A 27,079-nucleotide genomic window follows, 5' to 3' on the forward strand; every position below is an offset into this window, starting at 1 on the left:
AGCAGTGACCTGCCTGTGTTCCACAGCACCCAAGATAATAGGCCTGCTCCTCTGATCCTGGAGAGAATAGGTATGGTTCTTGTAGGTTATCCGGGCTGTGTAACCGTGGTCTTGGAATTTTCTTTCCTGACGTTTCGCCAGCAACTGTGGCAGGCATCTTCAGAGTAGTAACACTGAAGGACAGTGTCTCTCAGTGTCAAGGGTGTAGGAAGAGTAATATATAGTCAGAAAGGGGTTGGGTTTGAGCTGAGTATTGTCCTGCAAAAGTATTGTCCTGTAAGTAGAATAGGTATGCTTTTTTAGAATAGGTATGCTTCATGACTAGTATCCATTTTTACTAGTAGCCATGGATAGCCCTCTCCTCCATGAACAGGTCCACTCCCCCCTTAAAGCCTTCCAAGTTGGCAGCCATCACCACATCCTGGGGCAGGGAGTTCCACAAGCCATGCTTTTACTTCCTTTTATCAGTTCTGAAATCTCTCCCCCTCCAGCTTCAGCAGATGACCCCGCGTCCTGGTATGACGAGAGACGGAGAAAAGCTTCTCCCTGTCCACTCTCTCCATATACCATGCATAATGCATGTGCATGATGCCCAGGGCATTACTCTTTAAGGCGCTGCTGGACTCTTGCTCTTTTCTATTGCCTGGGACAGCAGGTCATGTTTCTCGTCCCTACGGACTTGGTCTCCTAGTTTTCCGAAGCGCCCTAAGGCGAGAGGCCGCTTATTTATTCATTTGTAGAAAAGGGCAAGAGTCCAGTAGCACCTTAAAGACTCACAAAAATACTTTCTGGTAGGGTAGGAGCTTTCGTGAGCCACAGCTCACTTCTTCAGATACAGCGAGAATGTGAATCCATCTGCCTTTAAGTAGAGGAGAGTGAATTCAGACAAGCATTCGTATGTCAATGTTAGCAGTATGTAAATGTGAATAGCAGGCGTGATGGGATGAGGTGTGGCCTGCAGAAGAGTCTGTGGTGTCCAGGGGAGAGATGGGTGTGGAGAAATCAGCATTGGCCACGAGCCATGAATGCAAGGTCTTTATTCAGCCCAGGTCAATGCATTGGAATATTAGTTGGAATATCAACTGTAATTCAGCAGTTTCTCTTCCCATGTCCATTTATGCATTGATCCGGCTCCGGCGCCTTCCCCAGCCATACAAAGCCTCGCCGGCGTGGCTGCACCAAAAGAGGGGCGGGGCGCCCTCCGCGTTGCCCTCGCGCGGGCGGGTCTTGTCCCTCCGGAGGCGCCGTAGCGTCCCCCGCCGTCGCCAAGCGGAGCGCGCCGGGCCCTTGGCAACGGCCTCCCCGCCGTCTCTCGGGCGACCGGGGCATGGACGCGGCGCACCGGGCCGCCTTGCTCGCCGCCTCCTGCCTCCACACGCCGGTCGACCCGCTCACGAGAGCTCCGGCGGCGCTTTACGAGCGGCGGGCGGGGAGGCCCGCGGCGGCGGGCGGCGGTGGGCAGGTGAGGCGGCGATGGGCGCGGGCGGCCGCCGGCGGTGCTGCCGCCTAGTGGCCGGGGAGGGGAGGGGCGGACGCCGGCGTCGTTCTGCGGTCGGCGCAGACGGACCTCTTCATTGTTAATTCCCAGTGTTAATTCACTCTTTATTGTTAGATTATTATTATTATTATTTTGTATCACTTTCTTCCGTAGAGGTTTGCAAAAGGGAAATCACTGCACCTCTTCAGCGCCAGTCATAACATTGCAGTATTTGTTTTATGGGGCATTGTTTGTAGTCCGCCTTTCCCACTGGAAACGCAAGGAGGGTGACAGCATGTAAAGCAATGCCTGTAAATTAATGCAAGGTTGCCAACCCTCCAGGTGGGGCCAGGAGATCTGGGATTACTTTTTTAAAAAAAAATATTTTTTTTATTTTCTTCATTTAATATATCAGCATAAAAACAACATCCAATACTAAATAGTAATAATAATAATATTAATAAAAAACAGTATCACTAATTTGACAGTGGGTAGCCGTGTTAGTCTGTTTGCAGTAGTCAAAAAGGGCAAGAGTCCAGTAGCACCTTAAAGACTAACAAAACTATTTTCTGGTAGGGTAGGAGCTTTTGTGAGCCACAGCTCACTTCTTCAGATCTGAAGAAGTGAGCTGTGGCTCACGAAAGCTCATAACCCTACCAGAAAATATTTTTGTTAGTCTTTAAGGTGCTACTGGACTCTTGCCCTTTTTGACTACTAATTTGACAGTAGTAGAAAAGGGCCAGAGTCCAGTAGCACCTGAAAGACTAACAAAAATATTTTCTGGTAGGGTTATGAGCTTTCGTGAGCCACAGCTCACTTCTTCAGATATCTTCAGATATTCAGCTCATATCTGAAGAAGTGAGCTGTGGCTCACGAAAGCTCATAACCCTACCAGAAAATATTTTTGTTAGTCTTTAAGGTGCTACTGGACTCTGGCCCTTTACTACTACTGCAGACAGGCTAACACGGCTGCCCACTGGGAATTAATTTGGCAGTAGAATGACTTCCCCCTCTCCCTCTTCCATCTAGAAATAAATTGTATAAACTTTTGCTAACGGAGCTAATCCCGATATTATTTTTAACCTGTTCTTATCCTATACAATATTAATAAATCAATACCTAATATAAAATTAATACAAGGTACAAATAAGGGATTAGATCAAAGAATATCCTTTAAATGATCCCATTGAAAATTGATTTTCACAGTAAGTTCTCCAAGCTTCCCATTCCCCCCAAAATTGTACATTATCATTCTGGTTTATCAAAGCTGTAAGCTTCGCCATCTCAGTCAATTAGGAGATCTGGGATTACAATGGATCTCCATTGTAAGAGATTGCTTGCCCTGGAGAAAATGGCTGGTTTGGAGGGTGGACTCCATGGCGGATAGTAGTCCTTCCTAGGGTTGCCAACCTCCAGGTACTACCTGGAGATCTGCTATCAGAACTGATCTCCAGCTGATAGAGATCAGTTCCCCTGGAAAAAATGGCCACTTTGGCAATTGGGCTCTATGGCATTGAAGTCCCTCTCCTCCCCAAAGCCCGCCCTCCTCAGGCTCCCCCCCAAAAAATCTCCAGGTATTTCCCAATCCAGAGCTGGCAACCCTAATTCCTCCCCAGGCTGCATGCCCAAAGTCTCCAGGGATTTCTAAGGCAGGAGCTGGCAACCCTAATATTATTATGTGTATTTTAAAATTGATTTAAATTGTTTGAATGAGACATTTCTGTTTGGTTTTAATGGTTTTAGGATGTGTTTTTATTAATTTTTTTAAAAATTGTTGGCCCTGATAAGGGCAGTAAGGCGGAATGTAGATTCTGTAAATTAACAAAATAAAATTGATAAGGTGAGACATCTAATAGGCAGTGTAATAGGACTTGGATAGTACGAAATCAAGAATTTCCACAGGTTGATTCAATGTCGCAAGAACTGACAACATACAATGTATGCGCAAAACTTTTATGGAGGTTAAAAGATTCCACCAGGACCTTTTGATGGTCTCAACTTATGCAATGAAAAGAATAAACACATCACAAGGAGGATATATCTGCCTAGTACAGTTTTAAAAATCCCATCCTTCCTCAAGAAGATCAGGGCGGTGTGTATCGTCGCTTCTTTCCTCCGTTTTACCCTCACAACAGCCCTGTGAGGTAGGTCAGTCTGACAGAGTGGCTTGCCTAAGGGGTCACTCCATGAATTTCATGGCGGGCTGGAGGTGGTGATTGTATTAATAATGTTATAGTATGGAGAGAGATTCCTCCTCCCATAGGGTTGCCAACCTTCAGGCAGGGCCTTGGGTTCTCCCAGAATTACAACCCATCTCCAGAATTGGTTCTTGTAGGTTATCTGGGCTGTGTAACCGTGGTCTTGGTATTTTCTTTCCTGACGAAACGTCAGGAAAGAAAATACCAAGACCACGGTTACACAGCCCGGATAACCTACAAGAACCAATGAACTCTGACCGTGAAAGCCTTCGACAATATTTCATCTCCAGAATACCTGTTCTCCAGTCTGCCTGGAGAAAATAGCAGCTTTGGAGGGTAAACGCTATAGAATCATAGAACCATAGAGTTGGAAGGGACCACCAGGGTCATCTAATCCAACTCCCTGCACAGTGCAGGAAATTCACAACTACCCCCCCACCCCCAGTGATCCCTACTTCATGCCCAGAAGATGGCCAAGATGCCCTCCCTCCCATGAACTGCCCAAGGTCATAGAACCAGCATTGCTGACAGATGGCCATCTAGCCTCTGCTTAAAAACCTCCAGGGAAGGAGAGCCAACCACCTCCCGAGGAAGCCTGTTCCACTGAGGAACCGCTCTAACTGTTAGAAAGTTCTTCCTAATCTCTCGATGGAAACTCTTTTTTATTTAATTTCAACCCATTGGTTCTGGTCCGACCTTCTGGGGCAATAGAAAACAACTTGGCACCATTCTCTATATTACAGCGCTTCAAGTACTATGGTACACCATCGATTCTGGGTGACATCTCTCCCCAAAGTCCCCCCCTTTCCAGGCACCACCCCCAAATCTACAAGAATTTCCAAACCTGTAGCTGGCAACCCTCCCCTCTCCAGAATGGTGTTCTCCTTCAGATGTAAAGAGGAATCTTGTGTCTGTTTAAAGACTAAAGAGATGTTAATCCAGCACAAACTTTTGTGGAGTAGAGCCCACTTTGTCAGATGGTTGTGTGTGTGTGTTTGTGTGTGTGTGTGTGGGGGGCGTTAGAGATTATTATGTGAGCAGTTTGCCAACCAAAAGGGTTTCGCAATAAACCAACCAGATAACGGCTGCATATCTCTATCAAAGCAGATTATAGCTCTCAAGAAGCATTGCCGATTCCCTCCCCCACCCCAGTAGGCTTCTGAGCTTTTCTGCTTCATGTGCATCTGTTAAAGTCAAGTAAACCTTTCCCCAGTTGCTGCATTTGCATGATAGGATACTTCCACCCACTTAATTTCTTTCTGTTCGTCAGCTCTTGTGGTTATCCAGAAACGATGCTCCTCCTGGTGGTGAAAAGTGCCGTCAAGTTGCAGCTGACTTATAGTGACCCTGTAAGGTTTTCAAGGCAAGAGGAGGTTTGCCTTTGCCTGCCTCTGTGTAGCAATCCTGAACTTCTTTGGAGGTCTCCCATCCAACCACTAACCCGGGCTGACCCTGCTTAGCTTCCAAGACATGATGAGATCAGGCTAGCCTGGGCCACCCAGGTCAGGGCAGAGGTGGTTTGCCATTGCCAGCATCTGTGTAGCTACCCTGGACTTCCTTGGTGGTCTCCCATCCAAGTACTAACCAGGGCCGTCCTGGCTTATCTTCCGAGATCTGATGAGATTGGGCTAGCCTGGGCCAACCAGGTCAGGGGATGCTTCTTCTATGCCTGCTCAATTTGTACTTCTCATGTGCAAGAGGGGGACAGCATTTTTGGACAACACTTTTTTCTGGATTAGCTCCCCACTTCTCTGTGTTCTGTGTGTGGGGAGCCTATACTTTTCAGGCCTTCTTTCCTTGTGAGGACACCGCAGAGTGTATTTATGCAGGAGGGGGTTAGCATTCATGGCATCTGGTTCTCCTTGGCCCCTTCTGCTTGTTAAAAAGAACAGAAATCTGCTGGCAGCAATATCAGGTTGACCTCACTTTGAGCATGAAGGCTGCTCTTCAACAATTTTTGTTGTTGTAATATTGCAAATAGGAGCCCCGTGGCGCAGAGTGTTAAGCTGCAGTACTGCAGTCAAAAGCTCTGCTCATGACCTGAGTTAAATCCCAAAGCAAGTTGGTTTCAGATAGCCGGCTCAAGGTTGACTCAGCCTTCCATTCTTCCCAGGTCGGTAAAATGAGCACCCAGCTTGGCTGGGGGTAAAGGGAAGATGACTGGGGAAGGCACTGGCTAATCACCCCGTAAACAAAAGTCTGCCTAGTAATCATCGGGATGTGACGTCACCCCATGGGTCAGGAATGACCCGGTGCTTGCACAGGGGACCTTTACATTTACCTTTTAATATTGCGAATAAAGGGTGGTTGTTTTTTTTTTAAGTTTGCTTTCAACAAAAGGCAGACAAATTGTAAGTTGTCAAACATCCCAAATACTTTTGTGTAAAGGAGAATTTAGGAAGCATCGTGCAGGGGGTTGGACTCTATTAGTCCTTAATCACTTCTGAGTTTCGCCTAATGTTTTACAGTGGCTCAAACATTACCTTCAGTATTATATCGCAAATAGGGCAACTGTGCCCTATTATCAGCTTAATAAAGAAAAAAACAGAAGCCAGATGGTGTTCCCGCATCAAGCCTCTACAAATCTTTTAATGAGATTTATACCAGCGAAGCTGAAATGTCTGTTCCTGGGTCGATGTACGGCTACTCAAAAAAACGCTCAGTGTTCCAGTGTCTCTTTAAGTCGAAAGGCAATTATTTGTGCAAAGCTAGAACGAAAAGCAATTTTTTTTTCATGGCAGTGCAAAGGTCTGTCATGGACTTTACGTAGATGCTGCTTTAGATGAGGTCTATTCTGTTTTATGAGGAGCCCCCTGGCGCAGAGTAGTAAGCTGCAGTACTGCAGTCAAAAGCTCTGCTTACGACCTGAGTTCGATCCCCGGGGGATGTCAAAAGCTCTGCTCACGACCTGAGTTCGATCCCAGCCTTCCATCCTTCCGAAGTCGCTAAAATGAGTACCCAGCTTCCTGGGGGTAAAGAGTAGACGACTTGGGAACGCACTGGCAAACCACCCCGTAAACAAAAGTCTGCCTAGTAAACGTCGGGATGTGACGTCTCCCCATGGGTCAGGAACGACCCGGTGCTTGCACAGGAGACTACCTTATTGTTTTATAACACAATTATCGTTTGGTGCTGAATTCCTTGAGGGAACAGGTTTTGGCATCAGTGGTCTTCCTTGCCACCAGCAGGGCCTAATCTCCAAAATCATCCTGACCTATAGTGTATATTTTTGTGCTTGCAGGCACCTTTGGAATTGTGACACAGGGCGATGGGCGCAACCACAAAATGGCTGCCGCAGGAGGTGGAGCCAGCCACAAAATGTCAGGGCATGAGGTGCCCGTGAGCACCACGTTGGGGAGCTCTGGTACAGATAAAGGGGTTTTGGGGGGCTTCTAGAGGACCCCTTGATGCTCCCGTGTCAGGTGTACTTAACACAACACAGTCCGTACTTTATGTTGGCAGAAGAAGAGTTGGTTTTTATATGCCGACTTTCTCTACCACTTAAAGGAGACTCAAACTGGCTTACAATCACCTTCCCTTACCCACAACAGACACCCTGTGAGGTAGGTGGGGTTGAGAGAGCTCGAAGACAGCTGTGACTAGCCCAAGGTCACCCAGCTGGCTTCATGTGTAGGAGTGGGGAAACAAATCCAGTTCACCAGATAAGCCTCCGCCGCTCACGTGGAGGAGTGGGTAATCAAACCCGGTTCTCCAGATCAGACTCCACTGCTCCAAACCACCGCTCTTAACCACTACACCACATTGGCAGGAGTTATTATGTATGTGTTTTTGCAGGTTGCAGAACTGGGCAACAGGCATGCACGCAGTAGGAGATGCCCTGAAATAACTATGTGGAATTGCAGGGACTCGCATGCCACCTGCAATCCAAAAAGGACTTATTTATCTTCCTGGCCAGGTACACCATTGTTACAGGTGAGGAACTTTAGACCCAAAATAATGGCAAGCAGTGGGGATCCTTTTCCGTCTCTAAAGTCTAAGCAGAAGTGAGCACCGCAATGTCCCGAGCTGCATATCTGCCATTGGGGCATCTGCTGCCAGTCCAACCAGCTAACATTTCAGTTGAACGTGGGGAAGGGCAGTGGCTCAATGGTAGAGCCTCTTCTTGGCATGCAGGAGGTCCCAGGTTCAATCCCCGGCAGCTCCAGTTAAAAGCCTCAGGGAGTAAGTGATGCGAAAGACCTCTACCGAGACCCCGGAGAGCCGCTGCCAGTCTGAGTAGACAATACTGACCTTGATGGTCCAATGGTCTGATTCAGTAGAAGGCGGTTTCATGCATGTGCTCCTTTTTGTTGGGGAGGGCAGTGGCTCAGTGATAGAGCATATGCTTGGCACGCAGAAGGTCCCAGGTTCAATCTCCATCATCTCCATTTGAATGGTTGACGTAGGCCCAGGGCCTAACTCAGTAAAAGGCAAGTTCATTTAAGAAGGAGCTGGTGGCTCAGTGGTAGAGCATTTCCATGGCATGTAGAAGGCCCCAGGTTCAATCCCCAGCGTCCCCATTTGAATGAAAGAGGTAGGCCAAGGGTGTAACTCAGTAAAAGGCAAGTTCATTTAGGAGGGAGCCCGTGGCTCAGTGATAGAGTGTACACTTGGCATGCAGAAAGTCCCAGGTTCAATCCCCAGCAGCTCCAGTTAAAAGGCTCAGAGAGTAAGAAGAAGAAGAGTTGTTTTTTATATGCCAACTTTCTCTACCACTTAAGGGAGAATCAAATGGCTTAAAATCATCTTCCCTTCCTCCCCCCCCACAGCAGACACCGTGTGAGGTAGGTGGGGCTGGGAGAGAGTGACTTGCCCAAGGTCACCCAGCTGGCTGCATGTGTAGGAGTGGGCAAACAAATCCAGTTCACCTGATTAGCCTCTGCCGCTCATGTGGAGGAGTGGGGAATCAAATCTGGTTCTCCAGATCAGAGTCCACTGCTCCAAACCACCTCTCTTAACCACTACACCACGCTGGCACATCAATAACTGATGTGAAAGACCTCTGCCTGAGACCCTGGAAACCCGCTGCCAGTCTTAGACGATACTGACCCTGATGGTCTGATTCAGTATAAGGCAGTTTCATGTGTTAATACTAATCACTCACCAGGAAATAACAATGGATTTTGTTATGTTTCAGGATATTTTGGATCTGAATTTCAGTCCCGAGAGAAAGCGGGGTTTTACCAAGTTTGCAGAATATAAGGGCTTCCTGGACCCCTCCAAAATGCACCTCTCAAATCAGGAATATTACTCGAAGCTGGAAGAACTGAAGAACGCGCACATGGACACCATGGCCCAGCTGGAAAAAATGTATCAGAACAAGCTGTATCTCAGGGACGTGCAGCCCTTCACCAAAATGGATGCCGCACGGTCTGAGAAGCATCGGTATGCTTTTATAACCCTCTCTCTCCTGCTGAGGTGTCGTCAGCAATCACAGCGAAGTATAATTCCCACGGAACCTATTTACATAGTTCAGCATCACATAGAAGAAGAAGAAGAGTTGGTTTTTATATGCCGACTTTCTCTGCCACCTAAGGGAGACTCAAACTGGCTTACAATCACCTTCCCCTCACCACAACAGATACCCTGTGAGGTAGGTGGGGCTGAGAGAGCTCGAAGACAGCTGTGACTAGCCCAAGGTCACCCAGCTGGCTTCATGTGTAGGAGTGGGGAAACAGATCCAGTTCATCAGATTAGCCTCTGCCGCTCATGTGAAGGAATGGGGAATCAAACCCGGTTCTCCAGATCAAACTCCACCGCTCCAAACCACTGCTCTTAACCACTCCACCAAGCTGGCTCCATATACACCATCACACATCAGCATGGTAGAGTGGTTAAGAGCGGTGGACTGTAATCTGGAGAACCAGATTAGATTCCCCGTTCCTCCACATGAAGCCTGCTGGGTGACCTTGGGCTAGTCACAGTTCTCCCTGAACTCTCTCAGCCCCACCTACCTCTCAAGGTGCCTGTTTTGGGGAGGAGAAGGGAAGGAGATTGTAAGCTGCTTTGAGACTCCTTAAAGGTAGAAAAAAAATGGGGTACAAAAACCAATTCCTCCTCCTCTTCCTTCTTCTACTGGAATGATGCAGTGTAAGTTAGAGAATGAGGGAGAGTCAAGCCGTGGGCCCAAGCAGGATCAGGCCCTTGTGGCATTTTTAAAAAATCACCTTAAAGCGGTGTCGGTGTCCTTGTGGTGGCCCTGAGGATGCCGTTGCATCTAGTTTGGCTGTGAGCTACATCTCTTTCCCCCCCTCCCCCAGTATCCAAGTCCATGGAAGTAAAATGGGCTTACAAGGTTGTAAATCTTAAGGGTGGCACTGTGGCTTATGGTGAGCACTTTGCCCTTTAAACTGAATTTTATGTAACAGAAGTAGTGCGATATTGTGATGTACAAAATGTGGAAGCTTAGAAGTCGGTTCAATACAAGCATCCAAATGCATTTTAAACTCCAAGGACCTCCGAGAGCCAGCATGGTGTAGTGGTTAAGAACGGTGGTTTGAAGTGGTGGAGTCTGATCTAGAGAACTGGGTTTGATTCCCCACTCCTCCACATGAGCGGTGGATGCTAATCTGGTGAACTGGATTTGTTTCCCCACTCTGACATGTGAAGCCAGCTGGGTGACCTTGGGCTAGTCACACTCTCTCAACCCCACCTTCCTCACAGGGTGTCTGTTGTGGGGAGGAGAAGGGAAGGTGATTGTAAGCCAGTTTGATTCTCCCTTAAGTGGTAGAGAAAGTCAGCATATAAAAACCAACTCTTCTTCCTCTTCTTCTTCTTCCTTTCATCTGACGAGCTACTGCACTTAAGAAATCCCTGAATGTGTTATTTCTAGTTTGAATATTAACCCTGTTGATTCTTGCTGCATTTATTTAGCTACATTATAGTCTGCCTTTCTGGCTAAGACTCAGGGTGGATGATTTAGCTGTATTTATTGATTTATTTCATTTATACACTTGCCTTTTTCCCCAATGGAGACCCAGAGCGGCTTGCAGTGTTCTCCTTCCCTCCATTTTATCCTCACGACAACAGCCCTGCAAGGTAGGTTAGGCTGAGAGGAAGCGGCTGGTCCAAGTTCACCCAGCGAGTTTCTATGGCTGAATGGGTATTTGGATCTGGGTTTCCCGGATGCTAGTAGGACCAGACTAATATACCAGCAGGATTCTGTGGACTTGATGGTCCCTTGAATATATTCCTCCATCCTGTTAGACCAAGGCAGGAAATTCTTTCACTCTTAATTAAGTCTTGAGAGGGAAGGTGGCGTGGTATGGCCTGATCTCGTCATATCTCAGAAGCTGAGCAGGGACGATACTTGGATGGGAGACCACCAAAGAAGACTCTGCAGAGGAAGGCAATGGCAAACCCCTCTGCCTCTCACTTGCCTTGAAAGCCCTTTGCTGGGGTTTCCACTAAATTGGTAATTGGATGGGAGGCCACCAAGGAAGACTCTGCAGGCAATGGCAACCCCCCCCCCCTGCTTCTCACATGCCTTGAAAGGCCCTTGCTGGGGTTTCCGTTAAGTTGGTACTTGGATGGGAGGCCACCAAGGAAGACTTTGGAGAGGAAGGCAATGTCAAACCCCTTCTGCTTCTCACTTGCCTTGAAAGGCCCTTGTTGGGATCGCCATAAGTCGGTTGTGACTTGATGGCACTTATCTATGTACATAATTAGATGTGACTGTTTCCCCAAAAGTAATTTTTACTTTTTTTCCCTTGCCTTTCAGATCAACATGGGAGAAGGGCTCCCCTCAATCCTGGCATCTGCGTAAATCATTTTCCGAGCCCGATTTAAACTATTCTTTCGACTCTGATTTTTCTGACGTGTCTGACATAAAGCTGGAAGAAAACGATAGTGTAGGAGGGTCACTGAGGTTTGGAAATCTATCCGAGGAGGTTTCTTTGGAGAATTTTCCCCGCTGGACCGCCGGTGGCTCATCCCAGTTCCAGAATTTGAAGAGGAGGAGGAAGAAGAAAAAAGCGTGGTCTCCGAAGCTCACCGTGCCTGAACCTTTCCAGATGACTATTCGCGAAGCTAAGAGGAAAAAAAAGAGTGTCAAATCCAAGGCACAAATCGAAATGGAGAACAATCGGCTAAAGAAACAACTGGAGGAGGAGGCAGAATGCCAGAAGCAATTCCGCGCCAATCCAGTGCCCGCTTCCGTCTTGGTCCCGCTCTATCACGACATAATGAAGCAAAACGAGGAGCGTCGAAAGTTGGTCAAAGACCGAAGGAAGGAGATCCTTTTGGCTTCACAAAAGCCATTTCGTTTTATGGAAAGGGAGGCCCTAAAGGAAGAAATGAGGAAGTTGCAGCTGAAGGATCTCTTCGCACCAGACAAGAAAGTCAAAATGTTCAAAGCAAATCCGGTTCCGAAATTTGTTTATAGCCCGGAAATCAGTGAGAGGCTCAAGGAAGAAGAGCTGTACCGAGAAATTAGAATTCAGATGAGATCGGAGGAGCTTCTTCACAGTTCATCCCTTCCTACCAGTAGACTGGGCTATAAGCATAGCCCGCCAAAGTGCCCAGAAGAGAGAAAAACGTCTGGCTCTAAACCAGGGACCAAAGCAAAGGTCCCGGATTTCGAGACGTTACATCGGAAATTCCAGCAGCAGCTTCGGAGGCAGATGACTATGAAGCCCATCACCGTCTGCGAACCCTTCGATCTCCACACGCCAAATATCCCATCCAAAAGAGGCAGAATCCTGGAGGACATCCAGAAAGATGAAGAAAAGCTAAAGGAAACCCGTTGGCCCTACGCCTCTCCCAGATGTCAGCCTCACATGAGGTCTATGAACACGACTATGGACTATGAAGAACCCACATCTCCGAGGATAACACAATCAACGAGAAAAAGGTTACAAGCTATAAGGTGAGCTGTTTGCTGGGGTGGACAGAGCACTCGCCATATGTGAATTCCAACTCGCTTGCTGCGACCAGCTGCATATTAACAGTTGTAAGGACAAACCCTGCTTTTGTGGATTGCATTTCTTCACCAGTATGGTCCGACAGTGACCCATATTCCAGGGTTGCTGGGGAATTCCCTGGGAGTGTTCAGCCTGAGCTTTGGGTGTTCAAGCCCAGCTTGAAAACGCAGGGCTCAGGTGCATGCTTGAAACACCATTAACTGGCAAGGAGCGGCAACCGGGCAGCCAAATGGGTAGCTCTGATCTGTAAGACAGAGGACTGGAAATCAAAACGCTGATTTCAGATGATGCAAAACAATCTCTTTATAACTTTGTTCATCCCTGCTGTCTGTCCACAAAGTCACAGTCGCTCTAGGTATATAGACCTTTAGGTACGCAAATGCTGTCCAGTCGCAACCAACTTACAGCGACTTCAGCAAGGGGATTTTGAGGCAAGTGAGAAGCAGAGGGGCTTTGCCATTGCCTTCCTCTGCAGAGCCTTCCTGTGTGGTTTCCTGTCCGACTACTGGCTCTGCTTAGTTTCTGAGAGTTGACGAGATCAGGCTATACCATGCTGCCTTCCCTCCATATAGACCAGCCCCCCTGCCGTCAAGTCACAGGTGACTTATGGCGACCCCTGGGGATTTTCAAGGCAAGAGATGTTCGGAGGTGGTTTGCCATTACCTGCCTCCACGTCACGCCCTTGGTATTCCTTGGAGGTCTCCCATCCAAATTCTTGCCAGGGCCAAGGCTGAGAGTGTGTGACTGGCCCGTGGTCACCCGGCAAGCTGCCATGGAGCCAGTGGGGATTCAAACCTGGGTTTCCCAGGTCCTTGTCCGACACCTTAACCACTACACTGCAGTGGCTAGTACCCACAAATCCTTGCGGTGAAGGAAGTGGCAGCATGCTTTGCTCCTCGGTGCAGAGGGAAGGGCGGAAGGGCTCATTATGGGCACAAAGCTCGGGAATTTGCAGACTTCCCTGCTTCTTGCTGCCTCCTTTTTGCACCAGTGCCCTACAATTAAAGTCTCCAGTTAACTGCAATTGGTTGTAACGTTTGAATGCAGACACCTTAACATACTTCGGTTTACTTGCTTTCCAAGTAACCAGGATCTTTGGTGGTGGGCTTGGAAAATGCCATCAAGTTGCAACTGACTTATGGCGACCCCATAGGGTTTTCAAGGCAAGAGAGGGTTTGCCATTCCCTGTCTCTGCGTAGCAACCTTGGACTTCCTTGGCTGTCTCCCATCCAAGTACTTACCAGGGCCAGCCCTGCTTAGCTTCCGAGAGCTGACGAGATTGGGCTAGCCTGGGCCATCGAGATCAGGGCAGAGGTGGTTTGCCATTGCCTGCCTCTGCATAGCAACCTTGGACTTCCTTGGCTGTCGCCCATTCAAGTACTAACCAGGGCCAGCCTTGCTTAGTTTCTGAGATCTGACGAGTTTGGGCCGTCCAGGTCAGGGCAACCAGCATCTCTAACCGCAGGTTAAACCCCTGAAGGGCCCCATCTCTTTATTAAGAGAGCCATCCTGAGCTGGTCTACACGGTGTCCTACTCTGATACTCTAGTATCAGAGGAGCATGCCTATTATTTTGGGTGCAGTGGAACACAGGCAGGACGGTGCTGCTGCACTCGTCTTGTTTGTGGTTTCCTAGAGGCACCTGGTTGGCCACTGTGTGAACAGACTGCTGGACTTGATGGGCCTTGGTTTGATCCAGCAGGGCCTTTCTTATGTTCTTATGTTCTCCTTGGGTCCATTCATTGGGACTGGCTTCCTGGAAGGCTTCCTGAGGACTGTGCTCTGAGGCATGCACATATGGACCTCACAACTGAGCAGGGCCGGTTGACAGTTTGCGTCTTTGATCCAGGTGCCCTGGGGCAAGGGGTGGAGGAAGAGAACACTCCAGCCTGGCAGTCAGCCAGGCCTGTGCCAGTCGCAGACAAACTTTGGTTTCTGGAGGTCTGCGCTGAGCCTTATTTATTTATTTAATTTATAACCCACTCTTTTTCCCAGCTGAGACTGGATTGTGTACATCTCTTAGAAATTCTTACAAAAATTGGTTCTTGTAGGTTATCCGGGCTGTGTGACCGTGGTCTTGGTATTTTCTTTCCTACAAGAACCAATGAACTCTGACCATGAAAGCCTTTGACAATATTCTTACAAAAATGTTTCAAGGTTTAAATATGTTTAGTTTTCATCCCCCCCCCCCCCCGATTCAGGGATTCAAGAGAGGAAAAAAGAAAGCTGGAAGAAGCACAGAAAAAGAACAGAGCCAAACAGAAACAGAGAATAAGAAAACTACAGAGGCTAATTACCACTCGGGCCGAGGCAAACGACCCACATCAGAGCCTGGCTGAGTTGTACAAATCGAAGTTAAAAGCATTCAGGTACTCTGTGATATCTCCCCTATGCCCTGACCCTCTAGCGCAGTAGATCCGGCGGTTCCGGTTTGTAACCTTAGAGTAGTTGTGCTGCTCCCATTTTGATTTTGTTCCAAAAATTCACTGTCTAAACCCCATGCTGTTCCCTGTCATGGTCTGTTAAAACCCCCCCACAGGAAACACGAAAAGCAGAGGATGAAAGAATATCTCCGGGAGCTGGAAGAAATGGAAGAAAGAGTGGAAAAGAGACCCCTGTTGTTGGAAAGAGCTACGCAGGTTATTGATGTCTCTCTCATCTCTTTGCTACATTTGTCTCCTTCCTTTGGGAAATTGCTTTTTTACTTTTGATCCGACTTTCAAGAATAATGAGGAGAATTACCTGTGTGTGTGTTCCCCTTCCACCTCTCTCCCAGCATCCCTTTGGTAATCGTTCCCAGTCATCAGGCTTCCACTGCATCCCCCCCTGCAGGCATCATTCCCTTTATCAACACGTCCTCCGGCGGCAGCAATTGCTGCCTGCCCATTTACAGTCGTGTGTGCGGCTGCGCCCTTTACACAGCTGTCTTTTCTTTGCTCTGCATTGCCGAGTCTCACTGAGAAAAGCAGAGATTGCGATTGAGTCAAACCTGGATCGAGAATTCATTACTCTGACAAACTGAGCATGTGATATCGTCTGCCTGCCAAGGTGGCGGGTGCCAGATTAAAAATGTCACTGTACAGAGTTGGGTCTGAACTATAGCATTCCATCGAGTTGCACTGTTTGAAGTCAGGGATGCCTAAAATGTTCCACACCCTGACCTGGATGGCCCAGGCTAGCCTGATCTCATCAGATCTCAGAAGCTAAGCAGGGTTGGCCCCGGTTAGTACTTGGATGGGCGACCACTAAGGAAGTCCAGTGTTGAACACGTGAAGCTGCCATATACTGAATCAGACCCTTGGTCCATCAAAGTTAGCGTTGTCTACTCAGACTGGAAGCGGCTTTCCAGGGTCTCGGGCAGAAATCTTTCCTATCACCCACTGCCAGATCCTTTTAACTGGATATGCTGGGGATTGAACTTGGGACCTTCTGCACACCAAGCAGAGGCTCTTCCACTGAGCCACAGTATTTCCTCATTGTTTACTCCTGAAGCTGCCTTATACTGAATGAGACCATTGGTATATCAAGGTCAGTATTGTCTACTCAGACTGGCAGCTGCTCACCAATATCTCAGGTAGAGGTCTTTCACATCTCCTCCTTCCCAGTTCTTTTGACTGGAGATGCTGGGGATTGAACCTGGGACCTTCTGCGTGCAAAGCAGATGCTCTCCCACTGAGCCACAGCCCCTCCACTTGCTAGTGGGTTAACAACTATGTAACAGGCCCCCTGGTTCCCTGACACATTTCTCTCTGCTGCTATGCAGAGGCAGGCATTGGCAAACCACCTCTGAATGTCTCTTGCCCTGAAAACCCTACAGGGTGGCCATAAGTCGGCTGTGACTTGACGGCACCTTCCCACCACCAATATGGTTCATATGTTCTGGCAGAAGAAGAAGAAGAAAAGGAATAGCTGGTTTTTATATGCCGACTTTCTCTACCACTTAAGGGAGACTCAAACCGGCTTACAATCACCTTCCCTTCCCCTCCCCACAACAGACACCCTGTGAGGGAGATGGGGCTGAGAGAGCTGTGACTAGCCCAAGGTCACCCAGCTGGCTTCATGTGTAGGAGTGGGGAAACAAATCCAGTTCACCAGATTAGCCTCCGCCGCTCATGTGGAGGAACGGGGAATCGAAATCAGTTCTCCAGATCAGACTCTCCTTTAAATTAAGTTACATTTAGCGATGTACATGTAACATTTTGCATAGGTATGTATAAGAGATGTGGCAATTTCTTTCAACTTAGTAACATCTTAATGTATTCTTTTCCTCCTTCCCCGCCTTTAATATAGAAAAATGCCAGGATAGCGGCAGAGAAGCATTACTCTGATACACTTCGAGAGCTGGGGCTGTGTGAAGAATTTGTGTCAAAGAAAGGCCAGACTGCTAAAGCAGTGCACACGCAGGACCATTCCAGCGATGGCTCTGAAGATTCAGCGGCTGAAACAAGGTAGCTCTTACCAGTGGCTTTCCCTAGAGGTTAGACATCCGTCCAGACATTAGGAAGAATTTTCTAACAGTCAGAGCGGTTCCTCAGTGGATCAGGCTTCCTCGGGAGGTGGTGAGCTCTCCTTCCCTGGAGGTTTTAAAGCAGAGGCTAGATGGCCATCTGTCAGCAATGTTGATGATGAGAGGGAGGGCATGAAGTATGGGTCACTGTGTGTGTGTGGGGGGAGGTCGGAAATTCCTGCATTGTGCAGTGGGTTGGGCTAGATGACCCTGGTGGTCCCTTCCAACTCTGTGATCCTATAGGTTTTATAATTTGAGGCTAATACAGTTGTAGTTCAACTGGATTTGAGTCCAGTAGCACCAATAAGAGACCAACAGGATTTTTTGGGTATGAGCTCTCCAGAGTCAAAGCTCCCTTCATCAGATACAAGTAGGAATGGAGATCCCTGAGTCCTTATATCCCAGTCTGAAGGTGGGAGGGGTGTGGCTAAGAAAGAAGTAAAGATGCAGAGGTACCACACAAAATGAAATAAGCTTGATTAGAGCAGGGGCAAAACGCTTAGGGACAGAAAATTAACATGTGTAGTGAAATAAAAATCCGATGTCCCTATTCAGGCCGGGGAGGGTCCATTGTTCTGAATCTGTGAATGAATGGAAGTTCAGCAATCTCACGTTGTAATCTCCCCTTGAAGCTTCTCTGCTTGAGGACTGCCACTCTGCTTGAGGACTGCGATGGAATGTCCTGGAAGATTAAAATTGTTCTCCCACTGGTTGTTGAGCATTGTGATTTTTGATGTTCAGACTTATGCCCATTTGTGGTTGTTACTTTCAGCTTTGAATAATTGGCATTAATTGAGTAATCGCCCTGTATGGCCATTTGGATGGAGGAAGCAGCACTAGGAACGAATTGTATATTGAAGTGGGCTCTGTTTCTTAGTTCAGATCGCCAGTGCAATACCCTGCACTGGCAAGAGCTCATGTTGTCTACGGTATGATTTCATTTTCACAACTTGGATACGTAATAGGCTGTTCGTTGGTTTATCTTTAAAGGAATTTTGCCTTTAAAAGGTCCCAGATGTGAATCTTCTTTGTTTTTTCCCCCCCTATTGCGATAATGAAATTGCATTTTTAAAAAAGAGAATCTGCTGACGAGGAAGACAAATCAGAGGTCCGGTCTTGCGAAAGAGAAGAGGAGGAGGAAGAGGAAGCCAAGGCTGACTCCGATCATTACGAACAAGATGATGCCGAGTATGAAAATGAAAACTCTGGGGACGGCACTGTGGAAAAATCCAGTGATAACGAAGAACTGTCTGATTGAAACACATTTCAGCTTCCACGTTGCTTGAGTTTTGGGGCCGAGAGCTTAATCAGTCGCTCAGAGTAAGATATGGGTTGGAAAAGATCTGATTTCCGGCGCTAATAGCATTTGATGTGTGTCCCATGCACGGGTTCTGGCGTGAGGTTACAGTTAAACATAATTAGGACTTCAGGAGAGGCAGAGTATTTTTCAGATTCCTACCTTTCTCTGCAAGGTTGCCTGTAGTGGCGAGTGACTGACATTTTACGCTGACTTTGCTTACAGATCTCACTTAAGTCTTAAGTTCTCCTCTTCTAAGGATCCAGATCCCTGGCCTGGGTGGCCCAGGCTGGACTGATCTCATCAGATCTCAGAAGCTAAGCAGGGTTGACCCTGGTTAGTACTTGGATGGGAGACCACCAAGGAACACCAGGGGCATTATGCAGGGGAAGGCAATGGCAAACCACCTCTGTTAGTCTCTTGCCTTGAAAACCCTACTGGGTTGCCATAAGTTGGCTGCGACTTGATGGCACTTTATACACACATAAACACACACACTTACAAATATCCTGGAGATATATTTGAAAATGTACATCTTAACTAAAACCAGTATTTTCACTGCAGTAAAAAAATAAAAATAAAACCACATATTTTCAAGTTGGCCATTCTTGAACCAAGTATAGTGGAAATTCCTGAAAAAATAGATCACATTGACCAGCCAAGTATTAACCTGGGGTAGGAACAGCTACGTGCTAGTAGTTCTCAGCTCCTCCATGAATTCACAGCACGGCCTTAAGCAAGTTGCTGTTTTTCTATGCAGTTCAATACCAGCAGACACCGTTTATAATTTGCTGTATTTATTTGCTTATTTATTTCATTTAGACTCCACCTTTCACCCCAGCGGGGTACCCAAAGCGCTTACTTTTTCTTAATTTTATTTCTTAATTTCCATCTATGTGGCTCACGAAAGCTCATACCCTGCCAGAAATGTTTTTAAAGGGGGGCTACTGGACTCTTGCTCTTTTCTACTGCATTACAAGACAGTTACCTTAGATGGAGCAAACACATTCCTCAGGATCTGAAGAAGTGAGCTGTGGCTCCTGAAAGCTCATCCCCTGCCAGAAATTTTGTAAGTCTTTAAGGGGCTACTGGACTCTGGCTCTATTCTACAGCTACCGACAGACCAATACGGCTACAGACAGACCAACACGGCTACCCATCGTGATCTGTCCTGTAATGCAACATAGTTTGTTGTTTTCTTTTTATTTCCTTAGAGCTCAGTTCTCCTACTGTGATAGCTATTTCCAGCTGTGTGCCCTAACTTAATCTTTAGTAATTAAGCTTCTTGCCTGTTTAAGGAAGCGGGCTGTGTCTGAAATCCCACCCACGCAATAAAGACTGCTCTCGCTCGCTAAGGACATGCTCACGCCGGGGGGAGCTAAAGTTATTGGAAGCCCTGCCCTTTGTGCTTGCTCAGAGGCAGCCTTACCAGGGTACCCCCCAAGGCACTGGTTACTTGAGAGGCTGGGTTTTATATCGGGATGTTGACGCGAAGAGGGAACACACTTTTTACATGTAGGAACACTGCGAGATTCTGACAATCATGGGTATCGAGAATCACATGTAGGGCATTTGAAGAAGAGTTGGTTTTTATACCCCGATTTTCTCTACCTTTAAGGAGTCTCAAGGCAGCTTACAATCATCTTCCCTTTCCCTCCCCGCAACAGACACCTTGTGAGGCTGAGAGAGCTCTAAAGTCATTCACACATGGGAGTTTTACCTGAGGTTCGTTGCTCGCTGGACCCACACTTTCCAGTTGGGAATCTCTACACCAGCAGTCTCCAAGCTCAAATCAAGTCCTGCCCCTTTAAGTGCTGCTTTGTAATTGGCTTACTTTGCAGTGCTCACTGTGAGAAACGATCCCCCCCCCAAAAAAAACCAATTGCTGCATAAAAAAGCATTTTAAGAACAAAAAATTGAATGGAGCAACCTGAAAGGAAAGGGGGGAGCAATCCAACCCTCGGCTTTAAAAAGCCTTTCTTTTGCTCAGAAAGAGTTTCGAAGAAGCAGGAAGCATTTGAATCCCTGCCTCTTTGCACGCTGCTTTGTGATTGGCTGTGAGAGAAAGCAAGCTTCTGTGTCCAGTGCTCTGCCCTCTGCATGGAGATTTCAGCCGGGCTGAGCTCAGGGGAGAGGGATTAACAGAAGAATGGGAAGACCCAGACATCGTGAGGGCTGGCAGCGAGGTCATCGCTAGTGGACGGAAAATGCATGCAGAACTCCAGGGAACAACTGAGTCAGACGGGGCAAACATGAGTCCAAGTACCCATGCAGAAATGACCTTTGAGAACTGTCACTGGCCCAGGGTCACCCGGCAGGCTTCATGTGGAGGAGTGGGGAATCAAACCCGGTTCTCCAGATTAGAGTCCACCCCTCTTAACCACACTAGTTTTCATTTGCCCCATAGGTGTGGTCAGACATAATAACTGAACAGGGCTTGGGGGTTAGATGTATACATTTGTGTCAGGCATGGGTCTGTGAATGGTATGTGGTGGTTTTGCCAGATGCTGGCCAAGGTGGCTGTGTTATACCACTCTTGGGATGTTTCGACTGTCTGCCGTGGGAAGCTACCTCCAGCTCCAAACCTGCTCTGGGAGGGGGGGTTGCCATGGTACCCGGAGCTGGCCTGCTTTACTCCTTCTATATATGCCATGGGATGTACAATTGACCTTTACTAGTAACCTCTTGATTCTCAGCTTCTGCTACCTGTAGAGTATTCCTAATAAATCAGGTTACGTTGGACTGTGGGTCTATCGAGTCTGTTTATGGGTTTACCACGGGACTAGAGCTTACAATTTGGAAAGGTGTAGCACTCTGTGACTTAACAAAACAGAGATCCATGTTGGATGTATAAACGGTAAGCACGTTGTCTCCACACATTTCTTATGCTCTTGCGTTGAAGCCCATAGCACATGATGACTTAATTTCAATGGGACTGGCTTGGAGCCAGGATAATGAATGAAACATGACTGGATTTGCCAAAGTACTCCTATTTAATATACACTACCCCTTAAGTCCACCCGCAAGTGGATGATAAATATTTTAATCTTGGAAGAAGACTGTTTCTGAGTAAGGAAGCAAACCGCATCACGACAAGGCTGGATTCCAAGGGCAGTCCAACTAGTTCTGTAGGCTTGAAAAACAATTGGAGGTGGCATTTCTTATTAAGAGACAGTGTGGTGTAGTGGTTAAGAGCGGTGGTTTGGAGCGGTGGACTGATCTGGAGAACCGGGTTGGTTTCCCCCTCCTACGCATGAAGCCAGCTGGGTGACCTTGGGCCAGTCACAGTTCTCTCTGAACTCTCTCAGCCCCACCTACCTTGCAAGGTGTCTGTTGTGGGAAAGGGAAGGTGATTGTAAGCTGGTTTGATTCTACCTTAAGTGGTAGAGAAAGTCGGCATATAAAAACTAATTCCTCCTCCTCTTCCTTATCTTATAAGAAAAGCCCTGCTGGATCAGACCAAGGCCCATCAAGTCCAGCAGTCTGTTCACACAGTGGCCAACCAGGTGCCTCTAGGAAGCCCCCAAACAAGACGACTGCAGCAGCACCATCCTGCCTGTGTTCCTCAGCACCTAATATAATAGGCATGCTCCTCTGATCCTGGAGAGAATAGGTATGCACCATGACTAGTATCCATTTTAACTAGTAGCCATGAATACCCTTCCAAGAACATGTCCACTCCCCTCTTAAAGCCTTCCAAGTTGGTAGCCATCACCAAATTTTTGGGGCAGGGAGTTCCACCATTTAACTATGTGTTGTGTGAAAAAATACTTTTATCTGTTTTGAATCTCTCACCTTCCAGCTTCAGCAGATGACCCTGCGTTCTAGTATTATGGGAGAGGGAGAAAACGTCTCCTCCTCCTCCTTCTTCCAGATTCTTCCTTCTTCTTCTACTGTTCCATTGTCCGACTGGGCGTTGTCAGCAGTGTGCTCTTATTTCTTATCTATTTGTTTTAATTCTTTCAGTTTTCTGATTTGTTTTCTGGGAGAGAGAAAACCTTTATGCAGAAAGAAAACAAGCACATTGCGTCCTGAGAAGAATTCCTTCCAAGAAGCTCATGTTTCACTGCTCTTTTCTTTGGCAAGAGAGGCTGATATGAAGATAAGGAATCTCAAGTGGTAATTAGCTGACCTCTACTTTGCTTTCTGGACGCAAAAGCATTTCAAGAAACTTTGAGCAAAAAGAGGCAATATCCATTCAGTGACCAAGAGGATTCCCTAACAAAACAAAGTAAGCAATGTAAACTGGAAAAAAAAAATTAAATGTTTTTTCTGTTAAAAATAGACTTTGCAGCATGAACAGGGGAGGCAGAATTCAATCATGGACTTAAGCCATGTTCCCTCTCCAGATACTGCAAAACACACAGGCTAAACTGATGACTCACTTCCCAAAATTACTACAGATTTTTAGCTTTGCAAACCTTTTTAATTGGTGAAAATGATACAGAAGATGTACAATAAATTGGACCAAATTACAAGCAGATTAGGTCCTTGAAATACTACTCAAGCTGACTACCGGAGAACCGGGGAGAGGACAGATGGTCCTACGGACCCAGGTGAGTCATCTGCCCATGAGGAACTAGTTCTCTAAGAATTTGGATTTGTGTTTCTTGAATAACAACCTGCAGCGGCACGTGGCAGATTTCCTTGTGAAAGCATTACATGAGATTTTTTTTTTTGGGGGGGGGACTCAAACCAATAATTCTACCAGGTGTACCATGCTACTGCGCTGTACTCTTACCTAACTCCCTAACTGCTTAACAAACCAGGGTTAGTGCTGAGATAGCTTTATTGGTCAAAAGAAATATATACACACATGTGCTTGGAATCACTCCAAGGCTCGTTTTAGACACACTGAAGATCTCACTGCGTTCAAAGCGAATATTTCTTCTTTTGGGGCAGGGGAGGTTTCTTTATGGTTGAACGTCAGTATTTCAGAGCATGTGGTCTCCCGTGCAAATATTCCGTGAATAAAATCAGTTATTAAGACAGGAAAGGAGCCAGAGACCCACTTTCTCCTCATATGCATGTGTTTATATAATTCTTTCATGAAATAGCAGCTTCATTTGTGGGCACGCGGCCACTGTTGCCTTCTTTGTATTCTTTCCATATTTTGTGTACTTTCCATATTTCCACGTTTCAGTCCAGTCCGGCATTCCCCACAGAGAGCTAAACAGGCAGATTCTCTGATGATAAACTTTGCCTTGTCTAAGGGATTATCTAAGACACAAAATGACACCTGAATTGTGAAACCCTGTACTGCGTAGTGTCTCGGTAGATGCCGTTTTGCCTACTCATCCAATTCCACATGTGCAGACTGTGCCTGCCCCACCTCTGGATTATATAGCCAGATCCACCATATATTATCAAGAGTGTCTGCAGAGGCATTAATTAGCAATTGTATTTTGGGGAGATTACAAGAACTGCTTATGAATAAGCATATGATTGTAGGATGCTGGCAAGAGATACTGTTGGATGCATGAAGTCAGCTGGGTGACCTCGGGCTAGTCACAGCTCTCTCAGCCCCACCTACCTCACAGGGTGTCTGTTGTGGGGAGGGGAAGGGAAGGCGATTGTAAGCCGGTTTGATTCTTCCTTAAGTGGTAGAGAAAGTCGGCATATAAAAACCAACTCTTCTTCTTCCTTAATCACAAATCCAATGGGAATTCACATTCACCACAATCACCGTTACAGAAACTGCAGTTAGTAAAATCATGGCAAAAAAAGAAAAGAAAAAAAAAGAATCCAGACCAAATTCTCTTATTTATGGATTCCCAAAGAAGTTTAACATCCATTTAAACAAAGTGCTTTAGGAGACTATCCATTTCTCTTTATTTCCCAAACCCAACCTTTTAAGAATAAAATCACAACAAAGACAACAGCAATCAGTTGGCATCTATTTCATATTCTCTTACCCATTGGCCTGGCTTCAGTATTCGGCAGTGGCCACTTGGAAACTTAATACATTCCAGTAGGCATCCAGAACAGTTCATGCAGTGATGATTCTGTTTGCCAGGGGGGGTGTTGCAGGAGGAACGGATCGGTTCACATCATGGGCTCATTCTGCCATTGTTGGTCAGAATCCTGCCTTCAGCTGGAGCGCGTTTAACAAGGATAATTGCCCAGTTCTGGGTCACAAAAATGAGAAGCGTGCATACTGGATGGGGGAGACACTTCTGGGCAGCAACATGAGTGAACAAGATCCTGTGGTATGGGTGGCCCGTAAGCTAAATATGAGTGGTCGGTGTGATGCAAAAAAGGCTAGTGCGGTCTCTGGGTGTATCAACAGAGGCATGACATCCAGATCTCAAGATGTCATAGTCGCACTGTACAGTGCATTGGCCAGGCCACACGTGGAGTACTGTGTGCAGTTTTGGAGGCCTCACTTCAAAAAGGATGCGGACAGAATGGAGCAGGTATGGAAGAGGGCGACGAGGATGATCAGGGGCCTGGAGACCAAGCCCTGTGAGGAAAGGCTGAGGGAGTTGGGAATGTTCAGTCTGGAGAAGAGGAGGTCGAGGGGGGGGACACAATTGCTCTCTTTGTGTGTGTGTAAAGTGCCGTCAAGTCGCAGCCAACTTATGCTGACCCCTTTTGGGGTTTTCATAGAAAGAGACTAACAGAGGTGGTTTGCCAGTGCCTTCCTCTGCACAGCAAACCTGGTATTCCTTGGTGGTCTTCCATCCAAATACTAACCAGGGCTGACCCTGCTTAGCTTCTGAGATCTGACGAGATCAGGCTAGCCTGCTCTGTTTACCCATTTGAAAAGCCATCACTTAGAGGAGGGCAGGGAGCTGTTCCTGTTGTCAGCAGAGGCTAGGACTCACAATAATGGGTATGAATTACGAGCGGAAAAAAACTGGCTGGGTATTAAGGAAATATTTTGTACAGTAAGAGTAGTTCAGCAGTGGAATCGGCTACCTAGGGAGGTGGTGAACTCCCCTTCTCTGGCAATCTTCAAGCAGCGGCTGGACGAACACTCGTCAGGGATGTGCCAGGCCGATCCTGCACTGAGCAGGGGGTTGGACTAGATGGTCTCTATGGCCCCTTCCAACTCTATGATGCTAAGTTCCTCCACCTGAAAGAGCCTTGCTCCAGCCTAAGTGGCAGTTTTGTTGGAGGAAGTCTAGAAACTTTGCTTACTGGAGAGCTAGGGCACAGACCACTGTTTGGAGAGGGTGCTTTTTTTACATGAGCGGTCTGGTGATATTGGTCCGTAACCCCCTGGAGGGTGGGTGCCATGGAATTACCTGGGGTATGTCTATCAAAGTTGCTACGTTGGTTGTGGATTCTCTCGCTGTTGCAGAGTTGTCTTTCTTGGGATGTCTCTGGGTATCTGTGTTATTTCTCTAGTCACCATTACACTTTTAGAGTTACTTTTCCCACCCGAAAAATGGTCTCTCTCTCTCTCTCTCTCTCTCTCCTCTCTCTCTCTCTCTCTCTCTCTCCTCTCTCTCTCTCTCTCTCTCTCTCTCTCTCTCTGTCGCAATCGGATGAAAATACATCCGTACTAAGAAATCCAAGACTTTTCAGTTTTGGAAACCCGTTTACCACATTTCAGTTGTGTTTAACCGTCCGTTTCTCCTGCAATGCACAGAAGGGTGGCATGGTTTTTAGTGAGAAGACTGAAGAGGGTCAGTGCCTTTCGAGTGACTATGCTCTTAGAATCGACCCCTTCCTGAGAAGTGGTATCTTATTCAGTTAGTCACCTACTAAGCAGGACTCAACTGCTCACTTAAAAAAATAACTCTTTTTACTGATGTGTTCCAATGTAATTATGTATATATATATGTGTGTATATGCAAGTATTACGAAGTCTTAAAATTCAGTAACAATGTATACAGTAAAGCAAGCAAGTTCTACATACTATTCAGTTTTAAAACCCAACACTTAAAATATAACAGTTGAAGTCTGATTTAGTTCAAAGTATCTAATTCACATTCTAGAATAATATATTTGTAAAGTCATACATACCAATACTATCTTCTGAGCCTCCCTTAGAGGTCTGAAGTTCTAGCCCTCTCCCTGCCTGTATTTATACTGTTTCAGTCACCTTCAATGAGCTTGAAACTAGAGGTCGAGCAGGAGACAGTTGTATTGCACATGCTCAGTGGCTTCTCTTTAGATTACCAAATAAGGACTTCCTCTTCCACCAGGGTATTTTGCTAAACCTTAAACAGTCAGTTTTGAGTTTTGTTATCTCTCTATCAAAGATAGGACATTTTGGAGGACTTTCATTCATAGGGTCGCCATGAGTTGGAAGCGACTTGACGGCACTTAACACACACACACACACACACACACACACACACACACACACGCACATCTCTATATTTTCAATTTTACCATCATTCTCATCTCCAGAAAAATACGTTGAGATTGAACCTATTCATTAATTTCTAGCATCATGTTTTCATGTTTAAATCTTAAAATACAATATATTGTTTACATTACATCATTACATCTTAGTTAGCACAGAATACCCTTGGAATGGAGAGCATTTCAGCACTTGAAGTCATTGGAAAGGCAGGAAGTTAGCACTCTGTCCTGTAGCTTAAAGAATGCAGGAAATGTTGCAAAGGCTTTTCTCTCTAGCCATTGAAAAGGCTGGGAAAGGTCATAGAAAAAGGGGGGAAAGTGCAGCTAGCAAATCTGCACTGATACTGAAATCTTTGACAGG

The 27,079-nt window shown here is 46.7% G+C and overlaps 1 protein-coding gene across 1 annotated transcript; it reads left to right on the forward strand.

The window, feature by feature from the left end:
• The first annotated feature begins 1,317 nt into the window (after positions 1–1,317).
• On the forward strand, positions 1,318–18,360 carry FAM161A (FAM161 centrosomal protein A). Its single transcript, XM_056856708.1, has 10 exons — positions 1,318–1,462; positions 7,471–7,608; positions 8,813–9,060; positions 11,396–12,541; positions 14,797–14,964; positions 15,135–15,234; positions 16,886–17,043; positions 17,139–17,158; positions 17,515–17,540; positions 18,196–18,360. The coding sequence occupies exons 1-10, from the start codon at positions 1,328–1,330 to the stop codon at positions 18,358–18,360; spliced, it is 2,304 nt and encodes a 767-aa protein (XP_056712686.1). The 5' UTR covers positions 1,318–1,327.
• Positions 18,361–27,079: the final 8,719 nt, after the last annotated feature.

Source organism: Euleptes europaea, chromosome 10, assembly GCF_029931775.1.
Source record: "Euleptes europaea isolate rEulEur1 chromosome 10, rEulEur1.hap1, whole genome shotgun sequence".
NCBI lineage: Eukaryota > Metazoa > Chordata > Lepidosauria > Squamata > Sphaerodactylidae > Euleptes > Euleptes europaea.

Excerpts from the sequence above, each read along its gene's own strand:
- FAM161A (XM_056856708.1), top strand. The coding sequence starts at position 1,328 with ATGGACGCGGCGCACCGGGCCGCCTTGCTCGCCGCCTCCTGCCTCCAC. Across the intron at positions 14,965-15,134 it reads TCGAAGTTAAAAGCATTCAG|GAAACACGAAAAGCAGAGGA; the intron begins GTACTCTGTGAT and ends ACCCCCCCACAG. Across the intron at positions 17,541-18,195 it reads GGGGTGTGGCTAAGAAAGAA|GAAGACAAATCAGAGGTCCG; the intron begins GTAAAGATGCAG and ends TCTGCTGACGAG.